The sequence below is a fragment of the Artemia sp. Qi Xiang Cuo genome, chromosome 11 (genome assembly GCF_049724085.1).
Source record: "Artemia sp. Qi Xiang Cuo chromosome 11, ASM4972408v1, whole genome shotgun sequence".
NCBI classification, from domain to species: domain Eukaryota; kingdom Metazoa; phylum Arthropoda; class Branchiopoda; order Anostraca; family Artemiidae; genus Artemia; species Artemia sp. Qi Xiang Cuo.
Window position 1 is genome coordinate 18,927,278 of NC_142804.1, and position 26,731 is coordinate 18,954,008.

Consider the following 26,731-nt stretch of genomic DNA (forward strand, 5'->3'; position numbering starts at 1 on the left):
CGTCTACAACTATTATTATTATTACTATTATTATTTTATGCTACAATAGATGCTTTTGGCAATGTCATCAGATGGAACATATTTATGGCAGTTTATTCAGATTCTTAAGTATTAACTTCTTCAAAGCGGCACATTTTTCAAAGCAAAGTTTTGTGACAAATTGGACACTCAGCTTTTTGTCGTCCAAAAATACCATCTACTACTGTTATTATTATTATTTTATACTACTATAGATGCTTTTGGCAGTGTCATCAGATGGTACATATTTATGGCATAGGGGCGTTTATTCAGATTCAAAAGTATTAACTTCTTCAAAACAGCATATTTTCAAAGCAAATTTTGGTGACAAATTGGACACTCGGCGCATTGTCGTTAAAAAATGCCGTCTAAAACTATTATTATTATTATTTTATACTACTATTAAATAAAAAAAACAGGTTTCTTTAACTGAAAGTAAGGAGCAACATTAAAACTTAAAACGAACAGAAATTATTCCATATATGAATGGGGCTGTCCCCTCCACAACGCCTCGCTCGTTACGGTAAATTTTTTTATTGTTTAAAAAAAATAGATTTTTTAGAAAGTAAAACTTTAGCTTAAAGAGCGAGGCGTTGAGTAGGGGACACCCCCTTTCATATACGTAATATTTTATATTGTTTTTATTTTTTAATGTCGCTTCTTACTTTCATTTTAAAAAACTTGTTTTTTATTTAATTTTTGAACATTTTTGAATGAATGCAGGTTTTGATCCTGGCTGACAGTACATGAATAATTAAAACAAAATTTTCATATTAATTTACCTTTATTTGGTTAAATGGCTTTCTCGAAACTTGTTTCATTCTATTTACGAACGTTTTTATTAGTAATAAATATACGTAACTTACGAATTAATTTACGTAACGAACTTCTATATATATATATTTTTAATACGTATATTAGGGGGTTCGCCCCCTAGTCAATACCTTGCTCTTTCAGCGAAAGTTCGAATTTTGTTCCAATTCTTTAAAACTGACCGCTTAATCACAAAGGCCGTTAATTAGAATACATAGCTCTTATGAAAGTACTAAAAAATCTTTGGCTTAAAGAGCGAGGTATTGACCAGGGGGTGAACCCAATCATATATGTAATATTTTCTGTTTGTTTAAAGTTTTGATGTTGCTGCTGTTGCAGTTGAAAAACTTGTTTTTTTATATTTAATTTCTGATTTTTTTTAAAATAATGCTGGGGAGTCCGGCGCCCCCTTCATAGCAATGTTCCTTCCCCCATGAAAACTTCCTTCATGGAAAGATCCTCCCACTTAACCACCGACCCCCCCCCCACTACCAGGAAAAATCTCCCCTGAAAACGTCTGTACTGTATACTTCCCAATAACCAATACTATATGTTAACATTGGGTAAAGTTCATAACTTTCAGCCCTCCTCCCGGGAACTTTGGGGGATTAAGTCATCCTAAAAGACATAATTATAATATTTTCGAACATGCTGAACAAAATGGCTATCTCAAAATTTTGATCAGCTGACTTTGGGAAAAAATGACCGTGGGAGGGGGTCTAGTTGCCCTTCATTTTTTTTGGTCACTTAAAAAGGGCACTAAAACTTTTAATTCCCATTCCAATGAGCCCTCCCACGATATTCCAGGACCACTGGGTCGATACGATCACCCCTGGGAAAAAAAACAAATAAACACGCACCCCTGATCTTTCTTCTGGCAAAAAATGCAAAATTCCACATTTTTGCAGATAGGAGCTTGAAACCTCTACAGTAGGGTTTTCTGATACGCAGAATATGATGGTGTGATTTTCATTAAGGTTCTATAACTTATAGGGTGTCTTTCCCCCTTTTTTGATTTTTTTGGTGTCTTTCAACTTTTGATGGGTAGGATTAAACTTGATGAAACTTATATATTTGAAATCAGCATTAAAATCCGATTCTTTTGATGTATCTATTTGTATCAAAATATTGTTTTTTAGAGTTTCGTTTACAAGGTCCCTATAACCAGTAATACGTATATGTAAACATTGAGTAAAGTTGATTGCTTTCAGCCCTCCCCCTGGGGGTTTCGAGGGATAAGGTCATCATAAAGGACATAGTTAGCATATTTTCCACAATGCTGAACAAAATGGCTATCTCAAAATTTTGATCAGGTGATTTTTGGAAAAAAATGAGCGTGGGAGGGGGCTTATTTGCCCTCCATTTTTTTGGTCACTTAAAAAGGGCACTAGAACTTTTAATTTCCGTTCCAATGAGCCCTCCCACGATATTCTAGGACCACTGGGTCGATAAGATCACCCCCGGGGAAAAGAAAAAAAAAAAAAAAAACACGCATCCGTGATCTTTCTTCTGGCAAAAAATGGAAAATTCCCCATTTTTGTAGGTAAGAGCTTGAAACCTCTACAGTAGGGTTCTATGATATGCTGAATCTGATGGTGCGATTTTCATTAAGGTTCTATAACTTTTAGGGGGTCTTTTCCCCTTTTTTCGAAAATCAGCCAAGTTTTCTCAGGCACGTAACTTTTGATAGTTAAGATTGAACTTGATGAAACTTATATATTTGAAATCATAATTAAAATTTGATTCTTTTGATGTATCTATTGGTATTAAAATTCCGTCTTTTAGAGTTTCGGTTACCATTGAGCCGGGTCGCTCCTTACTTACAGTTCGTTACAACGAACTGTTTGATAGATGCTTTTGGCAGTGTCGTCAGATGGTATATATTTACGGCATTGGGGAGTTTATTCAGATTCTTAAGTATTAATTCTTCAAAGCGGCACATTTTTCAAAGCAAAGTTTTGTGACAAATTGGACACTCGGATTATTGTCATTCAAAAATACCGTCTACTATTATTATTATTTTATACTATTATAGATGCTCTGGTGGTTTCATCAGATGGAACATATTTACGGCATTGGGGCGTTTATTGAGATAAAAAGTATTAATTTCTTCAAAACAGCATATTTTTCAAAGCAAATTTTGGTGACAAATTGGACACTCGGCACATTGTCGTTAAAAAATGCCGTCTAAAACTATTATTATTATTATTAATATTTTATACTACTATAGGTGCTTTTGGCAGTGTCATCAGATGGTACATATTTACGGCATAGGAGCGTTTATTCAGATTCAAAAGTATTAACTTCTTCAAAACAGCACATTTTTCAAAGCAAATTTTGGTGACAAATTGGACACTCGGCACATTGTCGTTAAAAAATGCCGTCTGAAACTATTATTATTATTATTAATATTTTATACTACTATAGATGCTTTTGGCAGTGTCATCAGATGGTACATATTTACGGCACTGGGGCGTTTATTCAGATTCAAAAGTGAACTTCTTCAATACAGCACATTTTTCAAAGCAAATTTTGGTGACAAATTGGACACTCGGCGCATTGTCGTTAAAAAATGCCGTCTGAAACTATTATTATTATTATTAATATTTTATACTACTATAGATGCTTTTGGCAGCATCATCAGATGGTACATATTTACGGCATTGGGGCGTTTATTCAGATTCAAAAGTTAACGTCTTCAATACAGCACATTTTTGAAAGCAAATTTTGGTGACAAATTGGACACTCGGTGCATTGTCGTTAAAAAATGCCGTCTAAAACTATTATTATTATTATTATTAATATTTTATACTACTATAGATGCTTTTGGCAGTATCATCAGATGGTACATATTTACGGCATTGGGGCGTTTATTCAGATTCAAAAGTTAACGTCTTCAATACAGCACATTTTTGAAAGCAAATTTTGGTGACAAATTGGACACTCGGCGCATTGTCGTTAAAAAATGCCGTCTGAAACTATTATTATTATTATTAATATTTTATACTACTATAGATGCTTTTGGCAGTATCATCAGATGGTACATATTTACGGCATTGGGGCGTTTATTCAGATTCAAAAGTTAACGTCTTCAATACAGCACATTTTTGAAAGCAAATTTTGGTGACAAATTGGACACTCGGCGCATTGTCGTTAAAAAATGCCGTCTGAAACTATTATTATTATTATTAATATTTTATACTACTATAGATGCTTTTGTCAGTGTCATCAGATGGTACATATTTACGGCATTGGGGCGTTTATTCAGATTCAAAAGTGAACTTCTTCAATACAGCGCATTTTTCAAAGCAAATTTTGGTGACAAATTGGACACTCGGCGCATTGTCGTTAAAAATGCCGTCTGAAACTATTATTATTATTATTAATATTTTATACTACTATAGATGCTTTTGGCAGCATCATCAGATGGTACATATTTACGGCATTGGGGCGTTTATTCAGATTCAAAAGTTAACGTCTTCAATACAGCACATTTTTGAAAGCAAATTTTGGTGACAAATTGGACACTCGGTGCATTGTCGTTAAAAAATGCCGTCTAAAACTATTATTATTATTATTATTAATATTTTATACTACTATAGATGCTTTTGGCAGTATCATCAGATGGTACATATTTACGGCATTTGGGCGTTTATTCAGATTCAAAAGTTAACGTCTTCAATACAGCACATTTTTGAAAGCAAATTTTGGTGACAAATTGGACACTCGGCGCATTGTCGTTAAAAAATACCGTCTGAAACTATTATTATTATTATTAATATTTTATACTACTATAGATGCTTTTGGCAGTGTCATCAGATGGTACATATTTACGGCACTGGGGCGTTTATTCAGATTCAAAAGTGAACTTCTTCAATACAGCACATTTTTCAAAGCAAAGTTTGGTGACAAATTGGACACTCGGCGCATTGTCGTTAAAAAATGCCGTCTGACACTATTATTATTATTATTAATATTTTATACTACTATAGATGCTTTTGGCAGCATCATCAGATGGTACATATTTACGGCATTGGGGCGTTTATTCAGATTCAAAAGTTAACGTCTTCAATACAGCACATTTTTGAAAGCAAATTTTGGTGACAAATTGGACACTCGGTGCATTGTCGTTAAAAAATGCCGTCTAAAACTATTATTATTATTATTATTAATATTTTATACTACTATAGATGCTTTTGGCAGTATCATCAGATGGTACATATTTACGGCATTGGGGCGTTTATTCAGATTCAAAAGTTAACGTCTTCGATACAGCACATTTTTGAAAGCAAATTTTGGTGACAAATTGGACACTCGGCGCATTGTCGTTAAAAAATGCCGTCTGAAACTATTATTATTATTATTAATATTTTATACTACTATAGATGCTTTTGGCAGTATCATCAGATGGTACATATTTACGGCATTGGGGCGTTTATTCAGATTCAAAAGTTAACGTCTTCAATACAGCACATTTTTGAAAGCAAATTTTGGTGACAAATTGGACACTCGGCGCATTGTCGTTAAAAAATGCCGTCTGAAACTATTATTATTATTATTAATATTTTATACTACTATAGATGCTTTTGGCAGTGTCATCAGATGGTACATATTTACGGCACGGGGGCGTTTATTCAGATTCAAAAGTGAACTTCTTCAATACAGCACATTTTTCAAAGCAAATTTTGGTGACAAATTGGACACTCGGCGCATTGTCGTTAAAAAATGCCGTCTGAAACTATTATTATTATTATTAATATTTTATACTACTATAGATGCTTTTGGCAGCATCATCAGATGGTACATATTTACGGCATTGGGGCGTTTATTCAGATTCAAAAGTTAACGTCTTCAATACAGCACGTTTTTCAAAGCAAATTTTGGTGACAAATTGGACACTCGGCGCATTGTCGTTAAAAAATGCCGTCTAAAACTATTATTATTATTATTATTAATATTTTATACTACTATAGATACTTTTGGCAGTGTCATCACATGGTACATAATTACGGCATTGGGGCGTTTATTTAGATTCAAAAGTATTAACTTCTTCAATACAGCACATTTTTCAAAGCAAATTTTGGTGACAAATTGGACACTCGGCGCATTGTCGTTAAAAAATGCCGTCTAAAACTAGTATTATTATTGTTAATATTTTATACTACTATAGATACTTTTGGCAGTGTCATCAGATGGTACATATTTACGGCATAGGGGCGTTTATTCAGATTCAAAAGTATTAACTTCTTCAATACAGCACTTTTTTCAAAGCAAATTTTGGTGACAAATTGGACACTCGGCGCATTGTCGTTAAAAAATGCCGTCTAAAACTATTATTATTATTATTATTAATATTTTATACTACTATAGATGCTTTTGGCAGTGTCATCACATGGTACATAATTACGGCATTGGGGCGTTTATTCAGATTCTTAAGTATTAACTTCTTCAAAGCGGCACATTTTTCAAAGTAAAGTTTTGTGACAAATTGGACACTCGGCTTATTGTCATTCAAAAATACCGTCTACTACTATTATTATTATTATTTTATACTATTATAGATGCTCTGGTGGTGTCATCAGATGGAACATATTTACGGCATTGGGGCGTTTATTCAGATTCTTAAGTATTAAATTCTTCAAAGCAGCACATTTTTCAAAGCAAATTTTGTGACAAATTTGACACTCGGCGCATTGTCGTTCAAAAATTATTTCGGAACATTTTCGTTTCTATAGCTAAGCTATCTTGCGCCGCATAATTTTTTTTATTTTACTAATTTGCTACAACAATGTCATGTTTTCGAAAGAAAAACAAGGGCGACATTTAATACTTTCTTACCACAGTTTATATAATTATCCAGTATGATCTTTCCTTATCTCACCCATTAGGAAAACCCGGACCGAGGTGCGAGTGCTCCAGAGAACGTTTTTGCAGATATAAACATAATCGGCATTAGATCTTTTCACGGGTAGACAAAGAATAATCACCTACGGAACAAGTACTGACAAAACCACTTGGCCGGCTCAACCAATAAGTGGACAATAAGTGCAGAAATAAGTGGGAGGAGCTTTTTGTTCGCACCGAGAATGAAGAGCCAGAAATCATCTGCGGTAAACTTACTGGTATATTATATAAACTGTGTTTCTTACAATATGAATGTCAAATGAAGAAGGATTCTAATAGTAGATCTTTACCCACTACTTGTATCTACACAGGACTAATGAACTTACCTTAGGCAGCGCGACAGCGCTGCCTAAGTAAAGAACGGTATGGCACAATGTATTGTTTACTTTTTTTTTCTTCTTTCTCCATACCCGGGCACTTCGTATCGAAGGAGTTGTCGTAGAAACTTCGAAAACAGCTCATTCGATCGGAAATTGGAGTGGCTAGTGCCCATTATAATAGTCGAAATTGATTGGAGGACAACTATGCCCCCCCACGCCCATACTTCCCCCAAAAACATCCAATTAAAATTTTGAGATAGCCATTTTGCTCAGCGTAGTTGATTTCCAGATAGAAAATATGTTTTTGAATAGGACAATCCCCCAGAACCCTCAGGACAAGGGTTTCAAGTTATTCCCTGAAGGTATATAAAAACGATGCTTCCAATATGTATCATTTTTTTTTTTTTCCTTTAAAGCAGGGCACTTCGTAACGAAAACATCATCATAGAAACTTCGAAAAGGGCTCATTCAATTGGAAATTGGAGTGGCTTGTGTCCTTTTTAATAGTCGAAAGTGATGGGAAGGCAACTAACACCCCTTTCACGCCCGCCATTTCCCAAAGCCCATCCGATCAAAATTTTGAGATCGCCATTTTGTTTAGTGTAGCTGATCTCTATAAAAATTATGTTTTTGAGGAGGACACTCCCCCACAGCCCTCAGGGCAAGAGTTGTATGTTATACCCTTGGGGCATATGAGGTTGTTATAGAAAGTGTTGTGGTAGAAATTTTAAAAAAGCTCATTCGATTGGAAATTCAAAGGGCTAGTGCCCTTTTTAATAGACAAAAGTAATTGGCAGATAATTAATCCCACCCTCACACCCGCCTTTCTACCCAGCACATCCAATACAATTTTTGAGATAACCATTTTATTCAACGGAGTTTTAAGTTTTATAAGTAAGGTCTTTGCGGGTGACAACCCCCTCACAGCTCTCAGAACAAGGGCTGTAAGTTATGTCATGGGGACATATAAGGGTTTTATAGAAAGCGTTGTCGTAGAAACTGCAAGACTGGCACATTCGATTGGAGATGCAAATGGCGAGTGCCCTTCTTAATAGTCGAAAGTAATTGGAAGGCAGCTAACACCCCTTCCACGCCCACCATTTCCCCAAACACATCTAATCAAAATTTTGAGATAGCTATTTTGTTCCACGCAGTTGAAAGTTCTGGAAATTATACCTTTAGGCAGGATACTCCCCCCACAGTCTTCAGGACAAGGATTTTAAGTTCTGCCCTGGGGGCAAATAAGTTTTTATTGAAATCTTTGTCGTAAAAACTTGAAAAAGGGCTCATTCGATATGATATTAAAATACCTAGTTTCCTTTTAAATAGTTAAAAGAGATTTGAGGGAAACTAACCCCCCTCTCATACCCGTCTTTTCCCATAACACATCAAATAAAAATTTTAAAATAGCTATTTTTTTCAGTGTTGTGGATTTCCAGATAAAAATTATGTTTCTGAGCAGGATACTCCCCCATAGCCCTCAGGGCAAGGGTTGTAAGTTATGCCCTGGGGGCATATAAGGTTTTTTATAGAACGCGTCGTCATAAAAACTTCAAAAAGGGCTCATTCTATTGGAAATTGAAATGGCTAGTGCCTTTTTAATATTCAAAAGGGATTGGAAGGCAACAGACACCCCGTCCACGCCCACCATTTCCCCAAACATATCCAATCAAAATTTTTAGATAGCCATTTTGTTCCACGCATTTTAAAGTTTAGGAAATTATACCTTTGAGCAGGACAGTCCCCCCACAGTCTTCAGGGCAAGAGTTATAAGTTATGCCCTGGGGGCATATAAGGTTTTTATTGAAATCTTTGTCGTAGAAACTTGAAAAAGGGAAATACAAAGGGCTAGTGCCCTTTTTAATAGTCGAAAGTGATTGGAGGGCAATTAATCCCCCTTTCACACCCAACTTTTCCTCAAACACAACCAATCAAAATTATTAGACAGCCATTTTATTCAACGTAGTTGAAAGTTTTGGAAATTAGGTATTTAAGGCTGACAACCCCCCCCCCCCCCCAAAAAAAAAACTCGGGAAAGAGTTGTAAGTTATGCCCTGGGAGCATGTAAGGTTTTTATAGAAAGCGATGTTGTAAAAACATCAAAAAGGTCTCATTCAATTGAAAATTGAAAGGGCTAGTGCCCTTTTAATAGTCAAAAGTGATTGAAGGGCAAGTTACCCCTCTCTCACACCTAGCGTTTCCCCAAACACATCCAATAAAAATTTTGAGATATCCATTTTGTTCAACGTAGTAGAAGGTTCTGGAAATTGGGTTTTTAGGATGATAACCCCATCAGAGCCTTCAGGGCATGGGTTGTAAGTTTTGCCCTGGGGGCATATAAGGTTTCTATAGAAAGTTGGTGTAGAAACTTCAAAAGGGGCTAATTTGATTGAAAATCGAAATTGCACTTTTTAATAGTCGAAATTTATTGGAGAGTAATTAACCTTACTCTCCGCCCACCATTCCCCCAAACACATCTAATCAAAGTTTAGAGATAGCCATTGTGTTCAACGTAGTTGAAAGTTCTGGAAATTATGTATTTAAGGATGACAAACCCCCCAGAGTCCCCAGAGCAAAGGTTTTAAGTTATGCCCTGGGGGTATGTAAGGTTTTTACTGATAGAGTCGTCGTAAAAACTTCAAAAGGGGCTCATTCAATTGAAAATTGAGAGAGCTAGTTCCCTTTTTAATAGTGACAGTGATTTGAGGGTAACTAACCCCCCTCTCACGCCTACCATTCTTCCAAACACATCCAACCAAAATTTTCAGATAGCTATTTTGTTCAACGTAGTAGAAAGTTCTGTAAATTAGGTCTTTGAGGATGACAGCCCCCCCCCCCCCAGTCCTCAGGGCGAGGATTGTAAGTTATCCCAGGGGATATAAGGTTTTTATTGAAAGTATTGTCGTAGAAACTTCAAATGGGCTCATTTGATTGAAAATTGAAAGGGCTAGTGCCTTTTTTAATAGTTGAAAGTGATTGGAGAAAAACTAACGTCCCTCTCACGTCCACCATTTTCCCAAACATATCCAATAAAAATTTTGAGATAGTCATTTTGTTTGACGTATGTGAAAGTTCTGGAAATTAGGTCTTAGAGGATGACCACCCTAACAGCCCTTAGGGTAAAGGTTTTAATTTATGCCCTGGAGGCATATAAGGTGTTTATAGAAAGTGTTGTCATAGAAACTCAAGGACTCATTCGATTGGAAACCGAAAGGCCTAGTGCCCTTTTTAATAGTCGAAAGTGATTGGAAGGCTTGACATTTTTATGGTAAAGATCGATGTGGGTATAATGTATTAATTTTTTGTTGTTGGTGTTGTTTAGACCAGGACACTTTGTATCGAAGGAGTTGTCGTAGGAACTTCGAAAAGGGCTCATTCGATTGAAAATAGAAAGGGCTGATGCCCTTTTTAATAGTCGAAAGTTATTGGAGGGAAACTAATCCCCCACTCACACCCACCCTCCCATTTGACTTTATGTTTATAAACTAAATGTTGCCATAAAATTAAATCAAAATGCACTGTGTTAATGCTAATTCCCAATAAGGCAACTTAGCAGTATCCCAAGAACGACTGAGGGTATTATGTTCAAACTTTCGGGCTACTTTTGCTCTTAAAATTTAACTAAATCAAAATAGCGTAAGTGTATCCAAGCTATCAAAGAAAGTAAATAGATTTTTTTGAGAATGGTATCCAACTAGAGGAGGTATGAAACTAAATTAAACACTACTATTTGTGTCCAGATTTTTAAGAAGGTGTATGTTGTTAAAAATTGGTGAAAATTTTTCTCCAGCATACAAATAGCAGGCCAAACTATAAATTCTTAAAAAAAAGTATTATTTTCTTTTTCTCTGAAAAGAATATGTCAATATAAAACGAACAGAAATTAATTTAAAAACTTTTTCCATAAAATAAGTTTTTCAAAGAAAAGTAAAGAACTCCATTAAACAAAAAATGAGCAAAAATAAAATCAAATAATACCAAGCGTGAAAATACCACAAATCAACATTGATAAATAAATGAAACCCAAAACGAACCGAAATTACAATAAATAACCGAGTCAAACTCAAAACGAGCAGAAATTAACATAGGTTGGGCTCAAAACCCCTATGCCTTCCCAAGGCCAGAACATAATTTGCCTTTTAATGAAAAAATAGAAATGAATGTGCATTGTTAGTTTAATATACATATACTGATATTTAGTAATCGAAATGTTAATATTATTTGAAGACTAATTATAATGTAGAATATAGCCTGTATTTTTACAGGCTAGATTATAGACTAAAGCTTAGGCTACAGATTATTTTCAACAACCATACCTTGCTGCTGATCCTTGGCCATCAATATCCTTTATTAAGATTTTTCCATTTTTAGTTTCGAGCACAACACCCACGCCTCCCTTTGGTCCGCCTATAAGGGTCAAGTTGAACACTTCAGGATGGTAAAAATGAGTCCAAGAGGTTGATGAGGTTCCACTTGTCATAGACGAATTATTAAAGAGATCTAAAAATGAAAATAATTAAAGAATTAATTACTCAGTATTTTAAATTTTTTAGGTTTTAAAGCCATTAAAAAACGGAAATAACACAGTTAAACGAAAAACCTAACTTATTTTGGGTTGTAACATGTCACCATTAATAAATCTTAAATACGATGTTTAATTTTTTTTTCAAAACATAGTTGTTAAGATTTGGAGCTGTAAAGTTACAATAAAAAAAAATCTTTTCTGTATCTTCTAAAAGGTAAAAGATAACCACACATTTCGATTTTTTTTTGCCTTGGGGTAACGTGAGCCAGCCAGTCCTCTTTTAGGTAATATCCTTGGATAGGTTTGAAATAAAAAATATACTACTTTTAACTTTTATAACTGGTAAGGTCCTTATATAAATATAACTTTTCATCTAGTATTGAATTTTAAATCAACCCAGACATTTGAATATGATGTTTTCGGAAAAAAGAATTTCTCCAAGACTCTCCCCAAGACTCTACTCCAAGACTCTACTCGGCTCTACCCAAATTCCTTAAATAAAGCCTAATTGCATCTGTCACCACTCACAATATAATGATACAAAATTGTATAAAATTTACGAGAAAGAATACAAGCTACTTCTAAACAGTAAAATCAGCAGTGCGATCAAGCAACTCTTAGTTTAGTAATGACAATTACGCCTCGTTTTCCTTTTGTGTTTACGAACAAAATTAGAAAGTGAAAAGCTATTCTTTTATTGGCTGATTGGCTTTCCTCTTTGTCCTTAAAACATTAAGTAAAAATGGGGCATTAAAAAACATAACATTTTCCTGTCCTTTTTCTTATTCAACCGAGTACACTACCTTTGATGTAGTGTTATAGAAAATGCTTGAAACTGGTAATTAGATATAAATTCCAAATTTTCGACGAAAAAATCTTTAAACAGAATGTACATATATTTGCCGAGGATACTGACTACCATTTAACCATTTTGAAAAAAGTATTTCAGCATGTAAATACCCAAAAATTTCATGTCAGTTATTGTCTTCTTTATTTTAGATGCTGTTTGAATAAAGCATGTTAATATAAAAATAACAAAAAACAAATTTCTTTTTTCGTTGAAAAAAGAAAAAAAGAAAATTCACCGTCCATGTATTATGAGGTTTGATTTTCAGTTGAATGAACTTACGCATAGCAGCAAAAACTAAACATCCTAGAGAAACTTTGACTTGCACTTCAAGTTCAAAACAATAAATCCCACCAAATAGGCTGATTTTACTCTACTAGATTCTAGTACTTGAATTAAATTGAAATAAACAATTTTTTTCAACTGAAAGTAAGGAGCAGCATTAAAACTTGAAATGAAAAGAAATTATTCCGTATATGAGGGGGCTGCCTCCTCCTCAATACCCCTCTTTTCACGCTAAAGTTTTTAAGCACTTTTAAAAAAGTTAGTTATTCTATTTTAACTATCCTTGTGTTTCAGGAGTCCTTGTTTCAGAATTTAGAAAAAAGGTCTAACTTTGGCGTAAAGAGCGGGTTATTGAGGAGGAGGCAGCCCCCTCCTATACGGAAGAATTTCTGTTCATTTTGTTTTAATGCTGCTCCTTACTTTCAGTTGAAAAAACTTGTTTTTAAATTCTGATCGTTTTTCATATAATGCCGGGAAACCCGCCTCACCCTCCATGGAAATTTCCCCATAAGAAAATCCCTCCATTGAAAGCTCCCCCGTGTAAAATGGTTCCCCCAGGAAATTACCCCCAAAAAATTCCATCCTTGCTGTAAATTCCCCCCAGAAAGTTCCTTTCTCACGATTTCGCCTGAAAAATTGCCCTTAGCATACTCTCGTTAAATAAAAAACACTTGATTTTATTTAATTTCTGATCATTTTTCAATTCATACCGGAAATCACCCCTATTTAGAAAATTTTCCCCGAACCTCTCACGCCTACAATGGAATGTTTCTCCCGCGGAAATTTCCCCACGGAGAATTATTCTTGGTGATAATTCCCATGGATAATTTCTCCTGCGGAAAATGAGTAAATTTTGTATAAGAACTCTGGTAAATTCCCCCCCCCCCGGTGTAAAATTACTTCTGGAAAGTTCACCCCGGAAACTTCCCTCCCAGTGAAAATCCTCTACGTAGAAAGTAGACCTCCCCCCATAAAATTCCCCCCGAAAAAATATCTGTAAACTTCCGAATACCCAATACTCTATGTAAACAATGAGCAAAATTCATAGCTTACAGCCTTTCCTTGGGGGCTGTGGGAGTCAAGTCATCCTGAAAGACATAGTTATTAGATCATTTGACTATGCTGAACAAATGGCTATCTCAAAATTTTGACTGCTCTTCAAAAAAAAAAAAAAGTTAACTGCTCTTCAATATTTTTGGTAACTTAAAAAGGACCCTAGAAATTTTGATTCTTGATCAAATAAACCCTCTCCCGATCTTCTAGGATCACTGGTTCGATACGATCCCCCCTGGAAAAACAAACCAACCTACAAAAAAAACAACAACAAATAAACACGCATCCGTGATCTTTCTTCTGGCAAAAAATGCAAAATTCCACGTTTTTGTTCATAGGAGCTTGGAGCCTTAGGGTTCTCTTGTATGCTGAACCTTATGGTGTGATTTTAATTAGAATCACTTGATGTCTTGGGGGTGTTTACCCCCTATTTCAAAAATCGGGTAAAATTTCTCAGCCTCGTAGCTTTTGATGGGTAACATTAAACTTGATGAATTTTATATATTTTTAATAAGTATCAAAATTCAATTCTTTTGATGTATCTATTGTTATCAAGATTCTGTTTTTTAAAAGTTTCGGTTACTATTGAGCCGCATCGCTCCTTGCTTATAGTTCGTTACCACGAACTGTACCAAACGTTACCACGATTTACTCTTCTAGTATTAAACTAATGTTACGCCTAAATTGATTCACCGAAAATTAAATCTTACATTTAAAGCGGAAAAATTAAATTAACTGAGTAAATTGCGAAAAAATCAGTTAAATCAATTTGAAATATTGATACTGTAATTAGGTAGAAATATAAGTGGACTTGGGTAAAATATAAAGGGTATTGGCAAAATACTACTACAACCGCTACCCCTAACAACTCACTGCTGCACCAAGCCACCTGAGGTCAACACATCTATGCAAGCTCGTCCTCCATCCCAATCTATTCAAAGCTTCCCTCTTTACACCCTCCCATGAAGTTCCAATTTCCCCTAAATCTTTCCTTAGGACATGTTCCCACCCAATCGGGGACAACCTGGTATTCGTTTGACTTTAGACGGTTGGCCGACAAGTGCAATCTTTGGCATTCTATCAAGGCTGTATCCAAGGGAGGGGGGGGGTTAGAGGGTTTGAATCCCCCACCCCGAAATGTTTGTCTGACTCGTAAAAACGTAACAAAAATGGACATAAACAAATTTTGTATGCGTTTTTTTAGTTTTTTTTGTGTAAACAACCCTCCCCCCCACCCCGAAAAAAAATGAGGAAAACCACCTCCGAAAAAAAATCCTGGGTACGGCCTTCAATTCTGTCATCCATTATCCAAAGAACGTGTGCAGCCATCTCTCTAATTCTCTCATTTTAACATTAGAAAGCGAGATTGAACTCTATTTTTCCTACAGCTTACTGTTTGAGATACGGTTTTTCAGTCGAATACCCAAAACAATCCGTATGCAATTTCTCTAGAAAACACTTAGAAAATCCTCCTCCGTTTTTTCCGAGCGCCCATGCTTCAAAATCATACTTGACCACTCTCATCAATGTAGCTTCTAACATTCTAATCTTGGTTAGCAGATTTTGTTCTCCGTTCCCCTAAACCTTTTACAATTGTGAAAGACCACCCGAGGCTTTGCCCATTTCGCCTTTAACATCTTCACTGTACCCACTAATAATACCAACCTATTGTTTCAGCTGGTTTACTTCTTTTAATTTATTGAATATCAATTATCAAATCATCATTACAGTGCAACACATTATTACAACAATTTGATAATTTTAATATTATTTTTCAGGAAATAAAAACCCATGCATCATATATATCTGATAGTTTTGTGGGAACACTGAGAGAGTTTGTAATCCCTAATAAAGTTCCTTTTATCAGTTTCCTTTTTATGATGTCTTCAGGATAAGACTCAGGAGAAAATAAAAGAAATACAGCACTAAAGGCGAGTGTTCCCAATTACTTCTTATCACATTTTTAGATACATTTACCAGGACATAAACATTGCGATAAAGGAATAGATAAGATAGCCTTTTGTTTTTAGAAGTGCTCATAGCCGAAATAAAAGCGCATGTCAAAATTAAAATAAGCATAGAAAGTTTTGTCAAAAGAACGACAAAAAATTCGGAAAACCGAAATCGCCGAATAAAAACCAATACAGCAAGGATTGCAAATAAAATTTAATAATATACACACCAGAACGAAGAAGAAAAAGTGATATAAGTGATAATATTTAGACAAAACTCTCATTACAAAGACTAGCATGGCACTGTTTTTCCATCTTAATTTTCGACAAAGCAGAATTCACTTTTATGATTGGAGGCGTCGATTCCCTCAGAAGAGGTTTTTTCCAACGATTAGGATTGATCAGTGACATATGCTCTGTTCTTAGCTTTAATTTTCCTTTATTGTCAAAACAGAGACACAAATCCCGTCGCCTGCCCTCCAATGTATATTACCTAAAGTTATTCAAGGGACAGGCATAGGAAATATGCTAGAATTTGTGTGTTTTTACACACAATACACGCATATGCATTGATTGCATTTCCAGCAATCAATACATATGACCATGTATGGCTATTTCAGTTCTATTACTCGAAAATGAGCTTCAAATATTTAAGAGTTGCTTGAAATGGATGGTCAGTGGTTCAACCTATTACCTTTGAATACTTAAATCGGCTTTTCTTCAGTTTATAGAAAAAAAAATCCTCAAGTAAGTGGTTGCTCCAACAACTAATGGACCTACTACTTGTCCCAAGACTTATTCTTCGCCATTTTAAGGGACTTAATGAAAATTTGACGTCTCAACACCGCGCTAATTTAATAAAGTGAATTGTTTCCAGGAGTTTCGATGTATCTATATTTAACACACTAATTGAGCTTATTGTCCAGTAGTGTGGCCTTTTACTTTTCTTTGTTGTCCTTATTCGGCATTCGGGTATATAATAGGGCAGGAAATTTTCAAACAGAGTTTTACGCCTCTGTATTGCACCTCTATCCCTGGAAGATCTTAGATCTTCCAGGGATACATACCCACTCCTCGTCAGTGTTTTCACATTTAAATGGTTAAATTTTAGATGGCGTTGCAATTTTTCCCCTGAAATTCAACGTGGGAATCGTTCAATTAAAATATGATCTGTTGGTTTGTGCCACTTAAGCAGCGACGAGAGTAAGCCTGGAATATATACATTCATTTCAGCTTTTAAAAACTGCTATATTCTACTCTTGGATATTTGGAAACAGCCATCATACGACAGGTTATAGATATGTATAGGAATTCCTTCTTGATTAGTTCCTTTTTTGAAATTAGGCTTATTTCTTCATCTGTAACAATTTATTAGTGTTTGAACTTATTCCTATCTTTCCCTCAATTCTCTTTTTTTTAACGTTTTTGTTGTCTTTATTATCTTCTTTTAATTTTTCATTATCCGTATGAACATATTTAGTGTGCAATGTATTTAGACTTAAGAGCAATGCTTTGTATTTATTTTAAATTGTTTGATGATAACCGTATTTACATATACGTTTTTGAAAGAATAAATATTAATCACTATAACTAAAAGCTTAAATTAAAAAAATAAGTTAGACATTTTTAGTACAGTTGTCCTCGTAATTGTTTATATGATAGCGAAATGACAAGTCAATATAGCTAAAAGCTTAGATTAAAAAAATAAGTTAGACACTTTTAGTACAGTTGTCCTTGTAATTGTTTATATGATAGCGAAATGACAGTCTAAACCGGTCTAAATAGGTATCGAACATTCGATAATTTAGACGATTACGCAGGGTGTTAACCTTTTGGCCCGTTCCCAAAAATATTGAAATTCTTATTTCTCAAATAATTCCTTATTTGCGATGTTTTTGCTTTTTTTTTCGAATTTGTCCCCACGAAGAGATGACAGCCCCGTTTGAAATAATATTTGGGAACCTGTCTGTATAAGAGTAATGATTTATCTTCGGGAACTAAAATCAATTTTTTATTCATGAAAATTTTCAATCATAAATTAAATATTATTGTTTAAATATGCATAATATATAAAAATCAGGAAGATTAGTGTCACGGCTGAAGACCTGGAATTAAACCTTTGTTCCTTATGTTACCATAAATTTTTATATTTGTGGTAAACCCCAAAGAAAGAAGCACGTTTTCTTTGTGATAAAATGCAGAGGATTGGCATATAAACGGACTTGGAATGTAAAAATTTATGATAAATAGTTTTAGAACAGTAAAACTAGAAACAGGTAAAATCTTGAACAAAAATCAGCTAAAGAAAACAGAAACTGGAAAATTGTCACAGAGGCGTATCCAGGGGGGTTATCTAATGGGCTTGAGTAGCCCTTCCTCCCAAAATTAGATTCTCCGAGACGTAATTTGGTCTTAAAAAATACTGGTAAAAACCTTTATTTCAACCCTCAAACAAAAATTCTTATGGCTCCCCCCCCACAAAAATTCTTTTGGTATCCCTCTTCCTGACCAGAAATCCTGGATAGGGTCCTGATGTGACGCCATGATAACAAGCGCATGACGACAAAAATCCGACTATGTGAAGGAGGGGATAAAAAACCAACGGAGTCACTTCTTTTACTGGTTTAAAGTAATTAACAAATTTTAAGATGTTTTCTAGGCAATTCACCTACATTCAGTGATTTGAAAAATCCGAGTCGTTCTTTCTATAAAATTCTTCTTTTATAACGGGGATAAAACTTGATAATTAAGCTTTTCAGTCTACACATTATTCCGGGAAAGAGAAGTTCAGGCTTCAAAGATTTCAGTTGTAAATTGGCTACGGAAAAATTTCTTCCTGTTGTAGATCTTATCATTACCACTCTAGTTAATGGTGTAAGATCGAGTAACCATTTGGGGTGGGGTGGGGTTGTATTCTATTATCATTTATAACTCTTTCATCAAAACCTTAGAGCCCATTAAAAAGTGGTAGCTTGATTTCCTTTCACATAATTTTTGGGAAAGAAGACACAACTATGGTAAAATATGGATATCACGTTTGGCAGTTCAACACCTTAGCTCCCTTCTATAGACATTTGTTACTGGCATTGCAACAAGTGACAGTCAAAACCTATAAATTGAATTCAATCAATTTTGCTCTACTTTCTTTACATTCGAAATGCCAATTTTTTCTGCTTAAGATAATTTTAAGTGGGTTTTCCCAATTTCCCAGAAAGTGGTTAAAAATTGTTAAACGATCGACAGGAGACTAATATTTTTAGAAGTATGTCATTCTCCTTTGTTTTTTGTCTTACTTAGCTTTTGAATGATGGTTCTCTATTTCTTTAGAAATACAATAAGAAGATTAAAAGGTTATTTTAGGTCTCGACAGGATCGATAATCTTTCATGTTCCTCTTTTATATATTCTTGACGGCAGACTTTCCAACAAGATGCTGTTACATTCGTTTTCACCAAAAAGTAGTGAGTAGTTATTAGTACCAATACTTACTAACAACTCACTGTACCACCATGCCACCCAAAACCGACATAGGTACACATAATCCTCATCCAACCTAACCTATGCAAAACTTCCCTCTTTGTCCCCTCCCATCAAGCCCCCTTTCCCTTTAATTCCTTTCATGTGACCCATTCAGGGACGATCTGCTTTTTGCCTGGCCCCAGAGAGATGGCCAAGAGCCCAGTCGTTAGCAATCTGTCATCCCTAATCCGCAAAACGTGGTTTAGCCATGTTTTAGCTTTAATTATAGCTGTAGAAATTAGGATCGAGCCAAAATTTCCGCACATCTTATTGTTTGATATATGGTCAGTTAAACGACTACCTACAATTGTTTTTAGACTATGGTCAAACATTAAAAAATATTCTTGAGCTTGTCAAAGCACCCACAATTCAGAGTGTACTTAACTACTGCGGTTAACGTACCTTCCAACTTCCTAATCTTATTTCGCAGAATTACCTTCCCATTCTTCCAGCCTTTTTTCATATGTGAAAAAGCAATCTGTGCCTTTGCTATTGTACTATTTAGGCTACATTTTCACTAAATCCCCAATCATTACTAGTAATGCTACTCAGGCAAGCTAGGCTATATATTTCCTGGTTACCTAGCGTCAGCTTTTTGCCCTTATTTATTCATTGTCTCAATGACTTAGTCTTCATAAAATTATTGTTTGGGCATATTTCTATATCTTAAACCCTCTAAAAATCCTAAACTTCATTCATTTCGCTAGCATATTTATCTGGGACACTCAAATCATCTATTTAATCCGAGTCTAGGGGAGTTTTACCTTCCATTCGATACCATGTTCTTTTATAGGCTTTATTGGGTTCTTGAGAGCAATGCCCATCTAAGGAATCTGTAAACGGGGATGCGACACAACCCTTTTTAACGCTTGAATCCGCACCGAACCAGCCAGCATTAACCTTACTTCCTACCTTAACTGAAGCATCATTGTCCTTGTACATAACACTACTCACTCCCATGTAATAGTTTTGGTTGCCATTAACAAGAGTCTCGTCTTGCTTACAGTTAATTCCAACGAACTGTTTGATTATATTACTGTTGCTTTCCTAGTAACCCATATTGCGTTGCAACATGTTATTTCCCTCAAATGTTCCGCTTCATTAGTTGTTGACTATTCTTTAGAATTACTGTTCATTAGTCGATATTTTAAAAGCAAATTTCCTACTACCTTTAAAACAAAACTTTTGCAAATAATTCCTCGACAAGTTTCGATGAGGTTTTATTGACGTTCCTGAACAAAAGAGTGAATGGGTGGCTTTTTTTAAAGTGATGTAAATTATGAACCAGTAAGAATGGTAATCCTTTTTGCACTATTATTTCCACAAAAGAGTCTTTGCCATTCTTCAAAATTTCTCTATAAGCTCGTGGATTCCTTTATGTATAGGAAAAGCTACGAACCACGTGATTTATTTCAAAATTCTAAGAGACAAGAAGCCATGGAAATCGATTCCAAAAACAACATCCTCTATAAAAATACAAACTTAGATTTAATTTCAGTTTCTCGTCTGTCACGCGCCCCTTGACAAGCTACTCAACGAGATATTTGTGAACACGGTCTAAAAAAGGGTATTTTTCAAAACAAGTTATTTTTGGAGTAACATCAGACAAAATATCTGGGGCAATGGAAAAACAAATATCAAGGATTATGTTGTTTGCTATGCTTGTCGCAACGGTTAATTAAATGGCTGTTTCTTATACATTCCATTCTAAAAACAAGACACCAGAAGTGTAACATCAGTACGATTGAAACTTATGGTTTATTAAGACGTGTAATTTTTTTTTTACCCAAAAATCTTTAAATCTTGGAAGGATAACAGCTCAGATAAACCAATGACACATTTCTAAGATATTTAAGCATGAACTGTTTCTTAGATGTTTACATATACAAGTTTTGAAAAACTTTCCAATTTCACACTTTTGTTCAAATCTTGACTGTTTTATAAAACAGACTTTTTCACCTGAAAGTAAGGAGCACCATAAAAACTTAAAACGAACAGAAATTATTTCGTATATAAGGGGGGATGCCCCCTCCTCAATCCTTCGCTGTTCACGCTAAAGTTTTTTAGCCCCTTAAAACTTCTAATAAAACTACCCTTGTGTTTCAGGAGTCGTTCTTAAAGAATTGTGATGAAATTAGAACTTTAACGTAAAGAGCAGGGTATTGAGGAGGGGGCAGCTCCTCTCATGTATGAAATAGTTTCTGTTCGTTCAAGTTATAATGTTGGTCCTCACCTTCGGTCGAAAAAACTTTGTTTTTTAATATTTAGTTTCTGATCCTTTTTCAAATCATACCAGGAAATCCTTCCTCCCCTCCATGAAAAATTTCCCCCGCGAAAAAGTTCCCAGAAGAAAGTTCCTCCTACATAAAATCCCCCCGAACAATTCCCTCCTCGCTGAAAATTCCCATAAGAAAATTTCTTGCGGACAATTTTACAGGGAAAATTCTCCTTAGCCTACTTTCATTTGAAAAAAGACTTGGTTTTTATTTAATTTCTGATCACTTTTTTAGTCAAGCCCAAAATTTCCCCCCGGCTCGTGGATAATTTCTCATGGTAATTCCCCCCACCCCTAATGGAAAGTTTCTCCAAGGAAAATTCTTCCAAAGGAAAGCCCCCTCCCCCCCCCCTGCATAAGATCCCCCGTAGAAAAAAGTCTGTATACATCCCAATAACAATTACTATATCTAAATATTGGCCAAATTTCATAGCTTATAACCCTTTTCTCAGAGGCCGTGGGGGGGGGGGGGGTATGTCATCCACAGAGGCATAATTATTGGAATCTTCAATTATGCTGAACAAAATGGTTGTTTCAAAATTTGTTCAGATGACTTTGAAAAAAAAGAGTGGGATGGGGGCTAGAGTAGGGTTCTTTGATACGCTGAATCTGATGGTGCAATTTTCATTAAGTGTCCTTGACTTTTTGGGGATTTTTCTCTCCTTTTTCGAAAATCACGCGAATTATCTCAGGCTCTTAGCTTTCGATTGATAACATTAAACTTAATGATCATTTTAAATATTTGGAATCAGGATAAAAAACCAATACTTTTTATGTATCTATTGTTATCAAAATTTTGTTTTTTAAAGTTTCGGTTACTATTTGGCCGAGTCGCTCCTTACTTACAATTTGTTACCATGAACTGTTTGATTTTTACATGCAATGCACTCAAAAACGTACTTATTTTTCTATGAATGTAGAAACTAAAGAAAAATAGGAGTTGAAATACGAGGATTTATGAAAGCACTTGCAACTTAGAGAATCTTAACTAAGATAAAACTACTTCATGCGTAACGAATACAGTTTTCCTTCCATCAGATGAAATTTTCGGTTCAACTTTAACAACGAAAAGAAATTTATTTACAAATCCTTTCACTCATTAAGTAGAATATAAAAGAAATTCTTTCGCACTTGATGTACTTCATTTTTTCTTTAACGTCTGAACGAGCCATTAAGTTATTCAAGAAATAGGCATGAATTTAGTAAGGTACTGTTCCAAACCTTGGCACTTGTGAAAAAAGAGAATGATACAATTTTTATATAAATTATATAGAGATAATTTTAGGCATGAACCTGAGGGCTGAGGTACAAATGCCACTGTCTATAGACGAGGTCGCTCTACCCCATTCAGTATCCTCAAAAACGGGTTTAGATAACTTACAAACGGTAACAAGAATGACAAAACCAGTATATCTACAATAATTTGAGTGAACAACCAGAAAGGAGCCCGTTTTTTAGCACTAAGATCTTCCATCTTTCTGCAAAGATTATCGTTTTTTAACTCATCTTTGTTCTAAGATCTTACAGCTCACTGATGTTAGCAAAAAGTGTGAAGACTGCCACTGTTCTGCCATATAGAACAATGATGAGAAAACTTTGACGATATGCTCATCATTGTTCTCAGACCGCTGATCAGAGCAGAATGATGAAAGACGTTTGCACAAAAACGACCAAAGATGTAAAAGGTTTGTTCAAAGATTTCACTTTTAAGCGTTTTCTGACAAAAGATGAAAGATCTTATCACATTGATGAGTGAAAAAACGGCACTAGGGTTAAAAAAAATCTGAAGGCCATAGACTAGAATATTATGGGAAATAAATTCGAGGTGTACAAAGCAAAAGTTTAAAGAGCATGTTTGAAAGCGGATTGCCTGTCAGTTTGATAGTGTTAGGCGGCTTAGCGCTACAATGAGTTTGAAGCACACGTAGCAATATTGTTATTTTCTTCAAACATATTTTGCAGATATTCAGAATAAATGAATCGAACATTTTTTCATATTACAAGCTAAAACCATTTAACTGAAATCAATGAGCATTTAGATACACAAACTGTGTATACAGTAAGGTCTCAATCATCAATAATGTGCTGAGGTTGGTTTTGGAATTAATTGCATATCATGATCAAAGAAAAGTAATTTTTAATTAGGGTTGAAAGACCTAAAGCCTATGTAGGAGTATTTGGTATTCTTTGTCATATGAGCATGCTCGTAGGCATGTGCATAGACAGTTTAACTCAGTTTATCTGTGCACAGTACCAGCCACTTTTTTAAAGCCAAAAACAATTTCATTCCTTTTGTTCTAAAAATAACCACAAGTCATTCACCACTACCTTGATTGACCTTCGTGGGAAGCAGTCCTGAACAGAAATTTGAATAGAGCACTGCAACTAACTTTACACGGTACTTCTTTGTTATACCCACTCTTTTTATATCTCAAACTCAAGACGCTTTGAACAAATCCGTTTTACGGGATGATTCAACACACTGATGTAGATGTATAGCTTGGTTTTAATTGCGTATGCGATATTTAAAGTTTTGTTTTTGGTTTTTTTTTGGGGGGGGGGAAGGTACCTAGGTTAGGTTAGGCTACGTATTTAATATATGCTATGCTTTGACCCCCCCCCCCTAATGTGCAGATATATAGCCCAAATTTGTTTCTAAACTATTATATATTCATCTTATTTTATTTTATTTCATTAGCATTAACCAAACTAGCACTATATAAAAGAGTGGGTATAAGGCAGAAGTACTCTTCACACTTCTGATATCTTTCTTTAGAATGGAGCACAAAATGAAAAACAAGAGGATGGTTGCAAGCACAATTAACGAATTTGAGCGAAGACTTGCATTTTTACTTACATTCTACTGAGAACTTCAATTAGAATGACAATGGTAATTACACTGGCTTCTCTTTGGAGCGAAATTTTGCTACGAAGCCATCCTAACCATTGCTCTTAAAAGAATTAAATTAAAAAAACAAGCTTTTTTAACTGAAAGTAAGGAGCGACATTAAAACTTAAAACGAACAGAAATTATTCCGTATATGAAAGGGGCTGTCCCCTCCTCAACGCCTTGCTCTTTACGCTAAAGTAATTTTATTGTTTTAAAAATAAAGTTGTGTGACAGAGTCAAACTTTAGCGTAAAGAGGGAGGCGTTGAGGAGGGTACAGCCCCTTTCATATACGGAATAACTTCTGTTCGTTTTAAGTTTTAATGTCGCTCCTTACTTTCAGTTTAAAAAACCTCTTTTTTATTTAATTTCTGAACATTTTTGAATTAATGCAGCTTTGATTTTGGCTCACCGGACATGAATAATTAGAATGAAATTTGTAAATTGATTTTACTTGTTTTGGCTAAATGGCTTTCTCGAAATTTTGTTCTGACGTAACTTACGAATTTGTATGCTTTTATTACGTATATTAGGGAGTTTACCCCTATTCAATACCTCGCTCTTTACGCTAAAGTTCGAATTTTGTTCGAATAACAAACCCTGAATCACCAAGGCCGGTTGATTAGAATATATAGCTCTTTTGAAAGTACTATAAAAACTTTAGCATAAAGAGCGAGGTATTGACTAGGGGACAAACCCCCTTATATACGTAATGATTTATGTTCGTTTTAACTTTTCATGTTGCTCCTTACTTTCAGTTGAAAAAACTTGTTTTTTATTTAATTTCTGATGGTTTTTTTAAATAATGCTGGGAGATTCGGTACCCCCTTCATAGAAATGTCCTTTCCCCCAAGGAAACATCCTCCATGGAAAAATAATCCCCTGTAACCCCTCCTTCGACCCCCCCACCAGGAAAAAAATCCCTCCTGGAACGTATGTATACTTCCCAATAAGCAATACTATATGTAAACAATGGGCAAAGTTCATAACTTGCAGCCCTTCCCCCGGGAACTCTGGGGAATTAAGTCATCCTCAAAGACATATTTATTAGGTTTTCGACTGTGTTGAACAAAATGGCAATTTAAAATTTTGATTGGGTGACTTCGCGAAAAAAGAGCGTGGGAGGGGGCCAAGTTGCCCTCCAATTTTTATGGTCACTTAAAAAGGGCATCAGAACATTTAATTTCCGTTCAGGTGAGCCCTCTCACGATATTCTAGGACTACTGGATCGATACGATCACCCCTGGTAAAAAAAAACAACAAATTAACACGCATCCATGATCTTTCTTCTGACAAAAAATACAAAATTCTACATTTTTGCAGATAGGAGCTTGAAACTTCTATAATAGGAGTTCTCTAATATGCTGAATCTGATGGTGTGATTTTCATTACAGTTTTATGACTTTTAGGGGTTGTTTTCCGCTTTTTTCGAAAATAAGGCAAATTTTCTCAGGCGCGTAACTTTTGATGGGTAAAACTAAACTTAGTGAAACTTATATATTTGAAATCAGCATAAAAATTTGATTCTATTGGTGTATCTATTGGTATCAAAATTCTAGTTATTAGAGTTTTGGTTACTATTGAGCCGGGTCGCTCCTTACTAGCAGTTCGTTACCAAGAACTGTTTGATTAATTTAAAAAAAGCAAAGTTTCCGAGGGAAGTAAAGAGCGAAGTTGAAACTTAAAACGAACAAGAATTATTACTTCACAACCTATCTAACATATATCGATAAAACTAGTGCAAATAAACCAAATAGCCCTGTTCCATGTCGCCATTAACCTCCATTAAGCCCTGTTTCCATGTGGTGTAGTGGCTTGTCTTGATTAGCAAATAATGGCAACAACATCCGTTCCTTTGTGGGCAAAAACGTGAAAAACGAATATGGCTAAGATAGAACCTCACTGTTTTTCCTGTTCATTGTGTTGATATAATAAACAGTAGGCTTGAAGTGGCTGTTGCTTCAGAAGCAGACGAAGGTGTGGTCTTTTGTAGTTCATTTCCATAAACCCAGTTCATAATACCATTTATCGTACCTACACGAGAAAATATCTTATTTGAAATTTCGATTAATTTTCAAGTAATGAGTGGCTTTTCTGTTTAGGGACAGGTCAAATAACTCCCAAAGTCAAAAGGCACATTTCTGTTGAGCTAGCAAAATTTGCCACAAATGTCGTTTGGATATGCAAAGCTGTCCACTTAGTTAACCTATTGTGTCGAAGCTACTTGCCAGGAGCTACTTTCTTAAGTGCTACTAAATTTGATTTTTTTTTTTAAACGGCTGTCTCCCCGATCCTCCCTGAAAAATTATGATTGCAGATTTTCTTCTACATTA

General features: G+C 35.1%; 1 protein-coding gene across 1 annotated transcript in view; it reads right to left on the bottom strand.

The window, feature by feature from the left end:
• Grip (Glutamate receptor interacting protein) overlaps positions 1-26,731 on the bottom strand; it is a 144,368-nt gene that overhangs the window by 53,434 nt on the left and 64,203 nt on the right. Inside the window, exon 4 of the mRNA XM_089096409.1 lies at positions 11,372-11,555. Within this exon, the coding sequence (XP_088952535.1) occupies positions 11,372-11,555 (184 nt within the window). The remainder of the gene's footprint in view (positions 1-11,371; positions 11,556-26,731) is intronic.